The sequence below is a fragment of the Canis lupus genome, chromosome 3 (assembly GCF_048164855.1).
Source record: "Canis lupus baileyi chromosome 3, mCanLup2.hap1, whole genome shotgun sequence".
NCBI lineage: Eukaryota > Metazoa > Chordata > Mammalia > Carnivora > Canidae > Canis > Canis lupus.
The window spans coordinates 54,908,488-54,924,208 of NC_132840.1; the positions used below are offsets into that span (position 1 = coordinate 54,908,488).

At 50.6% G+C, this 15,721-nt stretch overlaps 1 protein-coding gene across 1 annotated transcript in view; it reads right to left on the minus strand.

Annotated features, from left to right (window-relative positions):
• The window catches only part of USP43 (ubiquitin specific peptidase 43), a 50,315-nt gene that overhangs the window by 23,555 nt on the left and 11,039 nt on the right, over window positions 1–15,721 (minus strand). Inside the window, exons 3-5 of the mRNA XM_072813541.1 lie at window positions 11,839–11,942; window positions 3,865–3,957; window positions 2,069–2,204 (exon numbers count right to left, since the gene is read on the minus strand). Coding sequence (XP_072669642.1) covers window positions 2,069–2,204; window positions 3,865–3,957; window positions 11,839–11,942 — 333 coding nt within the window. The remainder of the gene's footprint in view (window positions 1–2,068; window positions 2,205–3,864; window positions 3,958–11,838; window positions 11,943–15,721) is intronic.

Here is a 15,721-nt window from a genome sequence, read left to right on the forward strand (position 1 = left end):
TCAGATTAAAACTGTTGACCATTAACGGATCGCTACTGAAAGAACTAAATAGCCTTTGCCAACTTTTCTTACATCATGGCATCCAGGGAACATATATTTATGGAACACACTCAGCCAAGCAGCAGCGATTGCTCACATAACAGAGCAGAGGGGTGACCGCCTTGAGGGTCCTGTCACCTCAAGGGCTGAGCAAACCAACATGTCAACAAACCTAAGCCATTCAAGGCACATTGGCTGGGAAATTCTCTGGTAAGACATAAATTTCAGGGTTAAAACAAACAAACTGAATCCAAGAAAAAAAAACAAAAAAACTAGAGTTGTAAGAAGAAATGACAAGCCGAAGAAAATGGTAAACATTGGTAAATGTAAATAATGCACTGACTCTATAAATCCATAATAATAACAACTAGTATAAGTAATACAACCAGGGAGGAGGGATTAAAACTCTGGACAATCATATCCATCCACAACAATAACCAAAAAGGTTGGAGGGAGATTAAAACACACCACGATCCTTGCATTGTTTGGGAAAATTAAAACACGACCTTGCTAATTCTACATGTTGGCATTTTAAGGATAACCACCAAATAAGCATAGAAATAGAATACATATACATCCCAAGCCTGAAGAGATGGAACAAAAATTGCTCGACAGAAAAGCAGCAGCAAAGGAGAGGAAAAGGAAACAAAGAAAAAGCAGGGCAAACAGAAAGTATAAAATAAGAGGATATAAATAAATCCAAATATATTCATGAGTGTAGGTAACGTAAGTGGAATAACCCTGCCAGTTAAAATATCAAAACAGATTTTTAAACTCCAACCCAAAGGCCAAATGACTCCTACCTCCCTGAACAAACACATCATACTTCTTAAATTCCTGACAATTCCTTTACTCATAATTATTCAAACTCTATGTCACATCTGCCTTTTGGTATTGTTTTTTTTTTTACTGCTAATTCTTTTCTCAAGACTCACCCACTGTCCCATTCTCTCTCTCTCTCTTTCTCTCTCTCAATATACCCCCAAAGAACACTTTGAGTTCACTGAGTAAGATATACACTTTTCCCCCTGACTTGAGATCCTCCTAAATTTGGGGATAAAATCAGAGGCATTGATTGGGGGTGAGGGGCAGGAAGGAGCCCACAGACTGAGTGACCGTGGCGGTTACCTGGATGGATGCATGTGTAAAAATTCAACAAGCTATAACCTCAAGGTGTGTACCTCTTACTGGGTGCATGTCTTTCCTTAACAGAAAGGCTACAAAAAAGTTTTTTTAATTTGAAAAAAAATATGACATGAGGTCATTGGGGAGGTGTAAAATTTGCATTTCCTAGTTAAAGACACAGGGGACCAATTGCTTACTTTGCCCAAGGTCACAAAATAGAAAAGCCCTATTCTAAACCCTTCCCATGACACCACCTGGCTGTCGACCACCGTCACCCCCACATGGCCTGTGCACGGGGTCCCCCGTTACGAGTTCTGCCTCCAAAGTCATTGCAGATCCAGCCTCTTTACCAAGACTCCGGCACTGAGGTGTTACGCATCCTCAGTAGCTCCTCATGTTTTATTTACGGCCCCTTCGGCATCCTGGTTTATAATCTCAGGAGTGAAACTATACAGCAGCATTCCAGGCTTTGGAATCAAACCATCTGCATCAAACCCTGTGTCAGCGCTGCCTAGCTGTGTGGTCCTGGGTCACTTAACCCCTCCGTGCCTCCTCTTTGCTCATGGATCAAACAAGGATAACCGTATCAACTCCACAAGGTGGTCACCAGGGCCGCATTGGCTGTGAATACAAGGGTCGCAATACAAAGCGCCCAGCACTTGAGAAGCACTACTGGGCATTGCTGTCATTGGAATTACTAAGATCGTGATCATCAGCACTGTCTTTGCCCTTTTCTGGTAACTCTGTGCAAATGCAGGGAGAGCTCAAGGCTCAGTCATCAAGGCACCAGGGGCGGCCGATTGAACGGAAACTCATGAGTCACCAGGGAGTCACCTCAGGGAACCAGAAATTAGTCTAAATGGCCCCAGACTGCTAGCCTGGCCCCTGTGCGATTGCATCACACCTCATCTGCAGGGACGTCGCCTTCCTCTGAAACCATCTTCCTCAGGGCTGCCACTGTGCTGAGGATTGGCACGGCCAGGCCAACCCGCAGGAACCGCTGGCTCTTGGAGGGGAAGACCAAGGTGACGCTCAAGAATCTGGAAAACAGGAAGGTGTCCATATCCTTAAAGGGTGGACATGAACTGCCAACCCCATTACCATTGGGTCATGTCCAACACTTAGGCAGGTTCTCTGCTTTCTGGTAGGGTCACTGTACTTTAGGTACGCTGTCACCAGGTGGAAACGGAGAGCCAACTCTCCCAGAGTCTCTGCTCCCTATAACTTTCTAGCTAGTTAAAAACAAAAGGTACTTGATTAAAAATCACAGTACAGACCTGCAATCTCAAGCTTCTGTTTGTTAAATAGGTCACATTAGGCAAAAACAAACTGCAATTTGAGATGTAAAACAGTCAAGCCTCTTCCACTACAGTTTGACACTACTGATGCCCCCCACCCCCTTATTGAAATTCCCCTTGGTAATAGGATACTTGCCCTTCTGCACAGCACTCCCCTCCTCCCCGCCCCTCCTGCCACCCGCCGCCCGCTTTTCCCTTGGACACTCTCTAGAATCTCTAGTCGTACTGCCTATTGTGCCCACACACACACTGGGGCCCACTCCTCCGGCTCCTTCCTGCAATAACTGTCGGATTCTCACAGCCTGCTGGCAGAGCTGGGACTTGAACTCCATAGCAGACTAGCCCTAAAGTCAGCGATCCCAAACACTGTGCTATGCTACGTCCGTCAGGAGGCATCCCCTGGTCATGTCGCTGAAGGAAGGACCAGCCCGTGTGCAGCCGTGCCAAACAGAGGATGAGCAGCTCAGGAACCCAGAGCAGAAATGAGGATTCAGTTGCTGGGAATGACTCTGGGAAGCTTTATCTCCGCAGGTGCATCCTAAGGACAGGGCACTGTCAACGGGGTGGAGGGCAAGAGAGATGGTATTTTCGGAGGTGGAGGAAGAAATGCCACTGTCTCAGCACCAGCATAGGACCCCCAGACTTCAGTGACATGGACATTGGCCAGGTGCCTTAAGGGCCATAAAGCCGATGGGACACCTGGGTGGCTCAGTGGTTGAACAGCTGCCTTCAGCTCAGGGCATGGGATCCCGGGATCCTGGGATCGAGTCCCACATCAAGCTCCCTGCATGGAACCTGCTTCTCCCTCTGCCTGTGTCTCTGCCTCTCTCTCTGTGTCTCTCATAAATAAATAAATAACATCTTTAAAAAAAAAAACCCAAAAACAAAAAGGGCCATAAAGCCGAGCCCGCCACACCTCTTACCTCGACCCTACCCTGCTCTTTCCTGCTTTCCTCTTCTCCTTTGACAGCCCCTCCCCTTTTTCCCTTGGTCCTTAAAGAAACAGTTTCCCTGCTGCTTCAGAGATAGCCAAAAGGATCTGGAAACAAAGCAGGGGAAAAGCAGGTGGTGACAGATTTTTTTCAGATTGGCCCCTAGTCTGCTGAGAGGTGTCGAGAAGCCCAGAAGCTGGTGCTAGCTTCTGAGTCGGCCAGAGACGTAAGCCCGGAGATGGTGCCAACAGAGGCACCGTGGATACTTCCTTCCTCAGCTAAAGAGGGGACGCGGTGACCTTTCACTTTGTCACATTCAATCGGCGGACATCGCCAGCTTTCCAAGGCTTGTTTGTACAGAAATGCTGGCCGAGACGCGCAACTGACAGCACTGCAGGTACGAGGCCAGAGGGACCCCAGGAAGGACTAATGGGCAGGTGTCAACTTCACCACGCAGGACACTCACGTACCTCGTCTGGCGCAAGGGGATTGGTAGGGACACGCAGAGGAAGGGGTCAAAGGTGTTGCTCTGCTTCAGGCAGTGGGGACAGGTCAAGGAAGATCTGTGAGGACAAAAAAAAAAGAATTTCAAGCTGAATTGCACTCAAACAGTTAGGCAGATCCTCAAAAAGCTAAACATAGAATTGCCATGTGAGGGACGCTCGGGGGGCTCAGCGGTTGAGTGCCTGCCTTAGGCTCAGGTCATGATCCCGGGGTCCTGGGATTGAGGACTGCATCAGGCTCCCCGTGGGGAGCCTGCTTCTCCCTCTGCCTGTGTCTCTGCCTCTCTCTCTGTGTGTCTCTCATGAATAAATAAATAAAATCTTAAAAAAAGAAAAAAAAGAATTGCCATGGGATCCAGCAATTCCCCTCCCAGACACATACCCAAAAGGAGACGAAGACAGGTATTGACACAAGTACGTGCACACTGATGTTCATAGCAGTACTTTTGCCAAGACCAAGGGTGGGCACAACCCAAACATTCATCAGTGGATAGACAGCTAAATCCAGAATACATAGAGCCACAGACATGGAAAGCAGATTGGGGGTGCCAGGTGCAGGGGAGGGTCTCAGGTTCTCCTTTGGGTGATGAAATAGGAACTAGACAGAGGCGGTGGCTGCGCAACATGGTCATGTACCTGCCCCCAAACTGTACACTTTAAAATGGTTAGTTTTACGTTATGTGACTTCTACCTCAATTTTTTTAACAAAGATTTTATTTATTTGAAAAAGAAAGAGAGAAGGAGAGAGAAGGAGAGCATGCACAAGCGAGGGACGCTGCAGACACAGGCAGAGGGGGAAGCAGGCTCTCTGCTGAGCAGAGAGCCCGATGCGGGACTTGATCCCAGGACCCTAGAATCATGCCCTGAGCCGAAGGCAGACGCTCAACCGCTGAGCCACCAAAGTGCCCTCACCCCAATTTTTTTAAAAGAAGGTTTAATCACACATGTCAGTGCACTGAGCATGGGAAGGGAAGCTAACACACCTGGAGATGGAAACAGAAAGCCAATGTGCAAGTCGGAAGGCATCTTAGGACCAAGTGTTCCCTTGGTTCTCAGCCTCACTCTGCTCCAGAATCACAAGGGAAGCTTTTCTAAGCACACAGATGTCTCAGCCCTCCTCCCATAGATTCTGTTTCCAAGGGGAGAGGGAGACAGGGAGAGGCCCAGCTGTCAGGATGTCCATCCAGGATGCAGAACCACTGACGGAGTCCACCCTGCTCGTTGTACCAGCTCAAGAAAAGCAGCTAATAGCAAAATAGCTGATGTGGACACAGCGTTGACTATGAAGTGGGCGTTGTTCTAACCATCGTGGCTCTATTAACCCTCCTACTACTGGTAACCACCAGTATCATCCCCCTTTTTGCAGACGAGGCGACTGAAGCACAGAGAGGTTAAGCAACTTTCCCAAGGACACACAGCTCGGAAGTGGCAAAGGGAGGCTCAGGTTCCAGAGCCTACGCTCATCACCGATCCCGTAATCTTTAGTACACGCAAATGAGGCATCAATGGTTTCTGAATGGACCACACACTTTAAACTTTCAAACTTAACACTCCCTTACTTAAGAGCATGTTGTCTCTAAAAGTAGTTTTTCTATTCCACATGGGCACCCCCATTTTATTTCCTTACTTGGATGCCGTACTATATTCTTCCAGGACAAAAGGGATTTCCCAATATCATGGATGCATCCTGAAATCCACACTGCCTTCCTCCTTGAGGTCAGGGCCCACCACCCAGCTGACAGCCCTGTTCCTGCACTAGTCAGCCCGGAACAACAGAGCGGGTGTCACAACCAGGTTTTGAGTCTCTGTGGGGAGTCCAGCTGGAGTGGTTCCCAGTTTCCCACTGAGCAGACTCAATGGGGGAAAACCAGAGACAAACAAGAAACCCTGAGGCCTTCAGGGTGCTGTCCAAAGCGATCCTAAATGGGCTCCCAGAGCAGGTCGGCTCTCCGGGGTACGAGTTAACAGCCTGCCATCCATGGCTTCAGAAAACAGACCCGAGTATTTAGTCCAATAATTTGCTGCCTCCTTGGGAAAAGCATGGTGATGTTTTGGTAAAAACTGTGTATCAGGGGCGCCTGGGTGCCTCAGTGGTTGAGTGTCTGCCTTCGGCTCAGGGCCTGACCCCGGGGTCCTGGGACCAAGTTCCACAGCGGGCTCCCTGCAGGGAGCCTGCTTCTCCCTCTGCCTGTGTCTCTGCCTCTCTCTCTGTGCCTCTTGTGAATAAATAAATAAAATATTTTTTAAAAATGAAAAGGAATGATTTTTTCTTTGATTTATCTGCATTTAGAGCCTACTAAAGCTAAGCGAGGCTGCATTCTTCTTGCAGGCTTGCACCATATTAAACAGAGATAGAGTCTGTCTTTATAATGAGCCGCGAATCTCCGTAAGGAGCAAGAGATGTGTAGTTGGTAAAAAAAAAAAAAAAAAAAAACACACATGGAATGGTCTAATTTTACGTGTAAAGAATGAAGGGAACATATGGTCTTCGTAATAAACAAACTACAGAAAGGGTGTGAAATGAGCAATGTTTTTCAAAGATGAGCAACGAGGACAACATGAGTGGGACCAGCAAGTGAGGGAGAGAGAAGACTCTGGATGTTACCAGGCTTCGGCCATCCCCCACGTCCTTCTGTCCTATAGTCCCCCAAGCTGTCATGGGGGGAACTGCCCCAGGACCTTCTTTACCCCTGCCCATCTCCCTTCAGCAGTCCAGAGTGGTCAAATTGCTTCTGATACAGAAACCAACCTTGGGCACCCGGGTGGCTCAGTGGTTTAGCGCCTGCCTTCGGTTCAAGTCGTGATCTGGGGTCCTGGGATCGAGTCCCACATTGGGCTCCCCGCAGGGAGCCTGCTTCTCCCTCTGCCTGTGTCTCTGCCTCTCTCTGTGTCTCTCATGAATAAATAAATATTTAAAAAAAAAAACAACCTTGCCAGCCGCCCCTGAGACTCAGAGCTGCTCTTTGCTTCTCGCCAGATAGAAATGCCCAGAAACCAGCCCCTGGGTCTTGGCGATGCACGTTTCAGCACTCCGACCTCTCCCTGAGGCAGCTGCACACACATCCTACCCCTCAGACCCGCCCAGCACCATCTGCTACCCGGACTGGGGATGTCTATGCCGGCAGGGGTGCTTCTGACAACACACAGGTCAGATGTCACCCCTGCAGGACCTGCTCTGAGAAAGCCTAACAGGGATTGCCGCCTAATGGGGACCAGATCAGACTTTCTGTGAATAAAAGCCACGAGTGACAAAGAAATGCAAACACACACATGCATGCACTCCCTCTCGTAGCCAAAACTCCAACATAGCAACAATCCTTGGTTAGTAAACTCAGATGTTTTGATAATAACATATGGAATAACCAATTATCTCTCCCCTAATCCATCACCTCAGGCACTCAGATCCTATTCCTCCTTCTCCCCTCCAGCCAACGTCAAAAACCCAACACCTTAAAAAGGAGGGGAGGAGGGAGATACTCGGTGAAGAAGGATCTCTGAATTAATTCATAATAAATCCTCCAGCTTGCAATTTCATAAAGAAGGGCTGATAGCAGGGATGTCTGTGTGGCTCAGGGTGTGATCCCAGGGTCCTGGGATCAAGTCCCACAGGGAGCCTGCTTCTCCCTCTGCCTCTCTCATGAATAAATTAAAATCTTAAAAAAAAAAAAAAAAAGAAGAAGAAGAAGAAGGGCTGATACCATGGCGACTTTGCCATCATGGCAAGGCCTCCCCAGTGAAGAGGGAGGCCGAAGAGTCCGCAGAGCCACAGGCGCCACCACTCAGCGGCACCGGCTGGGAGCTGGCCCCATGGGCTACCCCCGGAAAATCACTTCCCACAGCTCAAAAGCCCTCACCTGGACAGTCATGTCTATTTTTTCTTTACCGCAGACCACGTGGAACAAAGTAGGTATTTTTAGCGGTCACTGGTTCTTTTAAGCTTGAACACCTTGCTTGTTACTCATCATCCCACAGTAATCTACCCAAAGGATACTTGCAGTCCCTAATATCTGATCGGGGTAAATGTCACTTCCTCAGGAGTCCTCCTCCCCTGACTCGCCCCACACCGGTCAGAGACTGTGTGATGTTGTGATGTTATAGTAAGAAATAGATATATTTGGTCTTTGCCCTAATTCCTGGCGCTGAGCTCCGAAAACCCTTGGAATTACCTAAGGAAGGAGCGCCAGGAGGCAAAAGGTCCATCTTTTGTTATCCATAGAAGCCCCAGGCACATCACGGAGAGTTATGTTAAGCAGGTGATTTTTGGAACAGCCCCCAGATAACCAAGGATGGGGGCTGGTTGCCAGGGGAGCCAACCCGGGGTTAAGAGCGTTGGAACTTTCAGGGGAGGAAAGGGTACCAGAGGTGAAGGGTCAATGACTCAATCAATCGGGGTAGGCAAGGAGAGCTACAGGAAGCCCTAGCAGGAGGGGTCTGGGGAGCTTCCAGGCGGGAACAGGGGGAGTGGCTGGGAGGGCGGGGCGCCCGGAGAGGGGGCGGGGAACGCAGTGGGGCGGGGCGCCCCAAGACAAGGTGGGGGGGCGGGGCACCTAGAGAGAGGGTAGGGGGAGAGGGCGGGGCACCCAGAAAGGGTGGGGAGAGAAGGCGGGGTGCCCTGAGAGGGAGCTGGGCGCCTGGGGGGGAGCACCTGGGGAAAGAAGGTGGGATGCCCAAAGAGGGGACAGGGTGCCCGAGGGAGAGGGCGGGGCGAGAAAGTGGGGCGCGGGGCGCCCGGGGAGCCTGGCAGGGAGAGAAGGCAGGGCGCCCAGGGAGGTGGGGGAGCCCTGCGCCCCTCCGACGCACTGGCCCAGCGCATGGGTCCCACCCCGCTGTTCTGAGCTGCTGCCTTTTATAACCAACAGCTCCTCTAGCAAAGGGCTTTCCTGCGTTCTGCGAGCAGCTCTAGCAACTGTGGAAGCTGTGGAGGGCCCGGTGGGACCCTCAGGTCTGTAGCCCGCCAGTGGGAGGCACAGGTGTCGGTGAGAGGCACAGGTGTCGGTGTGGGACTTGAGGGAGGGGTGTGTGGTGGGGGAGCAGTCTGGTGCGACTGAGCTGTGGGGCCTGACGCTGTGTCCAGGTAAACAGTGTCAGAATGGAGTGACAGGGACATGTGGGTGGCTCAGTGGGTTAGGCGTCTGCCGTGAGCTCAGGTCATGATCCAGGGTCCTGGGATAGAGCCCCATGTGGGGCTCCCTGCTCAGCGAGTCTACTTCTCCCTCTCCCTCTGCCCACTCCCCCTGCTTGTGCTCTCACTCACACACTCTCTCTCTCTGTCAAAAGCAAATGTATAAATAGAATATTTTTTTAAAAAGGAATGGAGTTACACTGGAGGATGCTGGGTTGATGCTCGCAGAGAGTTGCAGACTGGCATGGTGTGGGGGCAGCACCCAGCGCCCACACACCTGACCCTGGGCAGGTATGTAAGCAGGGTAGGAGGAGAGAGTAGTGTAAAAGAAAATAGGAGTTTTTTTCTTTCACCCCAGTAACCTACACCTCAAAGCACCTGCCAGCTACATAACCCTATAAACACACAGGGGTCACCCTAGATTCTCAGCTTTCCCTTGATGCCTCCACATGGCACCCTTAAACTCACTGCCTGCCCTGCCACAACTGGATCCCAGGTGCCACCACTCTCCCACGGTCCCTCAGCTGCTGCAGCTACCGCTCCTGCCTCTCTTTACCTCCCCACCCCCGCAAATCACCAGTGTCATCTCTGAAATTGAAAACGAGACCACACCTGGCTTCAAATTTTGCAGTGGCTTCCTTTGCCCTTCAGACAACAACCCACACCTGGACAGGACCCCTGCCCCTACCAGGTCCCTGTCTACCGCTCCATTCGTACCTCCCACCCCTTCCCTACCTGGCAGCTACCTTGGCCTTTCTGTCCTTTGATGTGCCAACATTATTCTAACCCCAGGTCCTTTGCCTCTGCAGGTTTCTCTGCTTGGATGACCCTGTCCCCAGATAGCTGACTCCTTGTCACTTGGTTCTCAGCTCAAATGTCTCCCTCTAAAAAGCAGCCTCCCCAGACCACCTTATCTAACACTCCCCACACCCCGAGCCGTGTCTTATCACCCCAGCGAGCTGCCCTTGACGTGTGTGTCACCAAACACCGCCCCCCAGGAGAATGTGAGCTCAGCCTTGTTCACATCTTCGAGAAGGGAAGTGGCCTGTAGAGGATTAAACAGTAAATATCTGGGACCTATCCAGAATTAAGTATCTAGAGAGCACAGGGAAGTATTTGGTTGGTGTTTCTCGTGCGTGGGCAAGGAGTGATGCTCCTCGCTGCACCCCGTGGACCAAGCACAGGAGCAGATGCTCAAATATTTGAAAGAAGAGGGGCACCCAGGTGGCTCAGTGGTTGGGCATGTGCCTCTGGCTCAGGCTGTGACCCCGGGGTCCTGGGATCGAGTCCCGCATCAGGCTCCCCGCAGGGAGCCTGCTTCTCCCTCTGCCTGTGTCTCTGCCTCTCTCTGTGTCTCTCTCATGAATAAATAAACCTTTAAAAATTTTTTTTTCAAAGAAGGGAAGAAAGAGAGTGTGTATCCACCAGAACGGAAGTGGGTATAGAGAATGGAGTGAGCTGAGAAATAAACGGAGTGGTCGTACAAAGACACCAATGAGCAGTACCCGGTGGCAATTCTTGAGCCCCTCCCTTGCAATCTCACCTACTCTGGCCTGTACTCCCCGTTTCCCTCCTTCTAGATGTTCCTTCTCCTTTCTTCTTTTCCTGTCATTTTTGTTTCAAGCAGCCTCCACTCCGGGCATCTGCAGATAAACATGACACCGATGCCCTGCAGGTAGCTTTCACGGCTAGAAAAGGGCAGCGGCCAGGAGGCCGAGGTTCACTCGCATGTGCCACCGGGGGAGAGAAATGGGCCCTCCTTCATATACAACAATACAACCTAGACTCATTTGGAAGAGTTTTTAATCACCCAATATGCTAAGTGACCAAGGGTAGCATGTCACCAAGAGGAAGTTCTCTGTAGCCAATGGCTTCCCCTAAATCCCTCATTCTTGTGCTCATCCCCACGTCTGAGCATTTTCCACTCTTGTTGGAGATGCTTCCTCCCCTCCCCATTGAATCCTAATCATCCTTCAGAGCCCATCAAAAGGCACACCTCCTCCAAGAAGCCAGGGAGGTTTCTCCCCCTGTAACCCCCTCCCTGCAATCAGTGCTTTCACTGAACCATCACAGTACTTGGAAATAGGCTGCCCTATATGAATCTCTGAACTGTCATAGATGTAAAATCCCAAAAAGAACATCTCTGAAGTCCAACACCGTATATATATTTATATATGTTTATTTTTTTAACATCCCCCCTGCTACTAGGACATCTTGAACTCAAAATAACTTGGCAAGCCAGGCTCTCTGGCTATAGGAACAGGAAGGATCTCGTCAGCTTCTCAATGATTGCCTGCTGGTGAAGCCCTCACCTTCACATTCCCACTCTGTAGAACCCCCTCCAAGGGGAGATGGGAGACCTGGGGACCAGTAAGAAGGGACAGAAGAAATACTGAGGGCCAGAGACACCTGGCTGACTCAGTGGTTGAGTGTCTGCCTTTGGCTCAGGGCGTGATCCCAGGGTCCTGGGATGGAGTCCTGCATTGGGCTCCCTGCATGGAGCCTGCTTCGCCCTCTTCCTGTGTCTCTGCCTCTCTCTGTCTCTCATGAATAAATAAATAAAATCTTTAAAAAAGAAAGAAAAGAAAAGAAAAGAAAAGAAAAGAAAAGAAAGAAAAGAAAAGAAAAGAAAAGAAATACTGAGGGCCAGGGATGACTGGAATGAGTGGTGAACTGGGGTTTGTAATGGGAAGGAGAAGGGACTAGAGCTTCTGTTGTCTTGTAATCCTGGGGCCACGTGGCAACCGGGAGACCAGGTATCGGCACACAAGCCTGGGCAATCCATTCTAAGCACATCCCACTCTTACCTATATTCTTACCTGTACTGTGCTTGAAAGTGGCTCTGCACAAAGCTTTGGCCTAGAGAAAGCTGAGCTGGTGGGGACGGGAGGTTCTCAGGGGTTTTGTTGGCTTCGGGCTGAAGCTGCAAAGAAATGAGGGGAGAAAGCAAGATGAGGCACCTGTCACTCCACCATCTCTGGATCACTGAGCCCTGGCCCCCCAGGCCCACGCCACCCCTCCTGGGGCCAGGACTCTGCAGGACCTGGATCTCCTGTTGGCTTTGCCACAATACGCAGCCCCTTCAGTCTCTAGACCTCCCCAGTTCCCCCAGAGGATGTGCTGAGGAGCAGAGGTGAAGCCTGGGAACGCTCCCCTACTCGGCCACCTCGGCTGTGACCTCTGCCCTGACTGTCCCATTCGCATCTCTATCCTGCTGGGCCCCGCGTGTCCACGCCTCCTGTACCTTCCCCCAGGCACGCTGCCTTGGCTCCGAACACATCCACGCCACATCTCCCATCTTCCACCTGCCAACCCGCCCCACCTGCATCTCCCCGGGAGCCACTCTTCACAGGAGCCCCAGGCAAACCAGGCTTCACCCCTTAGAATCGAGAATAAGCCTCCTTCACCCCACATTAGCAAATTCCCACAAACTGGTGGCTTAAAATATTCAAAGAGTCGGGAGAAAGGAATGCATGTGTAGTGTGTGGGGTGACGTGCACCAAAATGCATTGAGGAGTGCCTGGGTGGCTCAGTGGGGACTCAGATGGTGATCTCAGGGTCCTGGGATAGAGCTCTGCATCGGGCTCCCTGCAGGGAGCCTGCTTCTTCCTCTCCTTCCTCCCCAGCTCCTTCTCTTGCTCACTCTTTTTCAAATAAATAAAAATGTTAAAATAAAATAAAATGCATCAAGAAACAGCAAGAGGAGGAAAAACATGGAGAGAGTGATGAGTATATAGATGGACAGATACAAGAGAAAGCAATTTTAGTAAAATGTAGAGTCTAGGTGGTTCTCTGTATAATTAATTCAATGTTTCCACATGCATGAAATTTTCCGTTTTAAAATATTAGGGCAAATGCTCATAACAGAACATTCTTATTTGCCCCCATGGCTTTGCGAAGCTCAATTTGACCAGGGGAGGTAAGAAGGGTAGTGGTAGATAGGGCTGCTGGGCGAGTCTGGTTGCCGCGCTGAGTGGGGCCTTCAATGTCCTTAAGGAGACTACTCAGTTCAGTAAACAGCCCAGAAGCAAGATTAAGAAATAGCCTCCAGAGACACCTAACTCTGGGAAATGAAGAAGGGGTAGTGGAAAGGGAAGTGGGCAGGGGGTTGGGGTGACTGGGTGACGGGCACTGAGGGAGGCACTTGATGGGATGAGCACTGGGTGTTATGCTATATGTTGGCAAATTGAACTCCAATTAAAAAAATTAAAAAAAAAAGAAAAAGAAAAGAAATAGCCTCCAGGATCCATCTGGAGTTAAGGACACAGATCAGGAGGCCTGGGGTACAACGGGGCAAACTGGAGCAGGAGCTACAAAAACGAAAAGGAGGGGGGCGCTTGGGTGGCTCAGTGGGTGAAGCGTCTGCCTTCTAGTCGGGTCATGATCTTAGGGTGCCTGGATGGGGCCCCGTGTTGGGCTCCCTGCTCAGCGGGGAGTCTGCTTCTCCCTCTCCCTGCCCCTGCTCGTGCTCTCTCTCACTCACTCCCTCTCTCAAATAAATAAAACCTTAAAAAAAAAAAAAAAAGAAAGAAAAAGAGAGATGGACTCAAGATGCCCTGTGTCCACAGCTCATACCTGAGCACTTGGTGGGGCAGCAGACAAAGAAAAGGGGAGAAGACAGGTGGGAGCAACCTGAAGCTCCCATCTGGTGGCTGGAGAATGCCTGTTCCATCAGCGGATGAGGGAAACTGGAAGGGAGAAGTGGGTCAGGGAAGGGCACACTGTGTAAGGTGATGGGGAGCTGGAAGGGGATGAACCCTGGATACAGAGATCACGCTGGGTGATTTGTGGCTGCGGAGGGCGGATGCCCTTTCTGGGACACTGAGCCCGGGTCCTTAGTCCTGGTGCCCCTTCTGGGACACTGAGCCCAGTCCACAGAGAGGTAGGGCTCTTTAATTAGATGTCCCACCCACCCTTAGCAAGGGACAGGCTCGTGACCCAAGCAAGCTGGATGACATGTTCCTGCCCTGCATGTGAATCGTGAGCAGAGTGACCAAAGCCTGAAACAGTGATTGCAGCAGGGTGCCCGGGCCAGAGCCCAGCAGCTTCTGCCACTGTGACAGGCGCATCCAGAGCTGTCTGATTCTCTCTGGGTCCAAGCTGGGTTCTCGTCTCCCCTCTGATCCCCTTACAAGTCAGCTGCAACTGGTTGCTGTTCACTTGCAGCCAAAGACCTCACAAAGATACAGGTGCTTCTGCATCAAGGTGGTAACGTGGCTCGGAGAGGTGGGGGTGGGGGCAGGCGGAGAGGCAGGGTCACCCGGAAGGGGGTACAGAAGGAGAAAATGTGGAGTGAGGCTGGTCTCAGAGGCAGCAGGGTCATTTGCAGAGCGTGGACTAGGAGGTCAGACCAGGCCGGCTCCAGTCTGCTAGCCAAGTGGCCCTGAGCATCTCTCTGGGCCTCATTTCACTTCTAAAAGGAGCAGGACTATCACATCCATTTCACAAAGCCACCATTAAAAGAAAAAAAAATTGTGTGTCCTGGATTGCACAGAGCAGGTGCCTCATATATATAGTTTTCTGGTCCTCTCTGCAGCCCCCTCCTGTTCTTAATTCTGCAACAGAGGCATTTCCCAAAAGATGGCCTCTGTGAGAGCATCTATAGGATGGTAAAAATATGTCCTTTTCACTGGATGAAAACATTGGAGAATCATTCCAGGGATAGAGAAGAAACGTGGTCCTTATGTTTTCTATTCTAGTTTCAAAAAACACCTAGCTGTATGGCCTTCCCATGTTTTGAAACAGAAATAACCTCAAAAAGAAAAAAACTGGGGCGCCTGGGTGGCTCAGACGGTGAAATGTCTGCCTTTGGTTCAGGTCATGACCCGGAGTCCTGGGATCGAGCCCTGCATCAGGCTCCCTACTCAGCAGAGAGTCTTCTTCTCCCTCTGCCTCTACCCCCGACCTGTGCTTGCTGTCTCTAGTGCTCTCGCGCTCTCTCTCTCTCAAATAAATAAATAAAATCTTTAAAAAAAAAAAAAAAAAAAAGGAAAAAATTGCTCAGTTACAGAGGACAGTCCCTTCTCAGAAAGGGAGGATGAGGTTTCCTGCCAGCTCCCACTTTACCATCGAGCCTTCCCAGCCAGGCCTCCACGGGCAGCCCAATTTTATGACAGCAAATTCCAGAAGCCGCTTCCACCCCAGACAGAGAAATAGATCTTTTCTGGTCTCAATCAGGTCAAGCTAAGAGCTGGGCAAGCTCCTCTCTTTGGTCAATGGCCACTCTCTCTTCCTGCCTGGGTGATCAGAGCGTCTTAGGGAAAGGACCAGAGAGCGACTGACTGGCGTGGCCCAGAACAAGGAGTAAGGGGCAGAGGGGCCTGAAGTCAGTCTGAGCGGCTGGCGGGTCCAGTCAGAAGCCTGGATTTTGTTCTAAGTACAACAGGAAGCCACCAGAGACATTTAAGAAGGAGGGAGACATGACCTTTTGTCCTTTCTCAAAAGATACCTCTGGCTTTGGTGTGGAGAACATCTATCTAGGAGGATGCATTAGAGATTCGAAGACCATCTAGGGCTGCTTTGATGTGGGTCCTCAACTCAGTAAAAAGAATTATTGGCATGTCACCAGCATCCTGTGGGTAGATGGACACTGCAAAGGCCCCGTGGCACAGGACAGCCTCCACAGCAAAGATGTGCTTGCTATCCGGCCACAGATGTGAAACATGCAGTCTGAGAGAACCCTGCTCTAGGGTCACGCTCCCT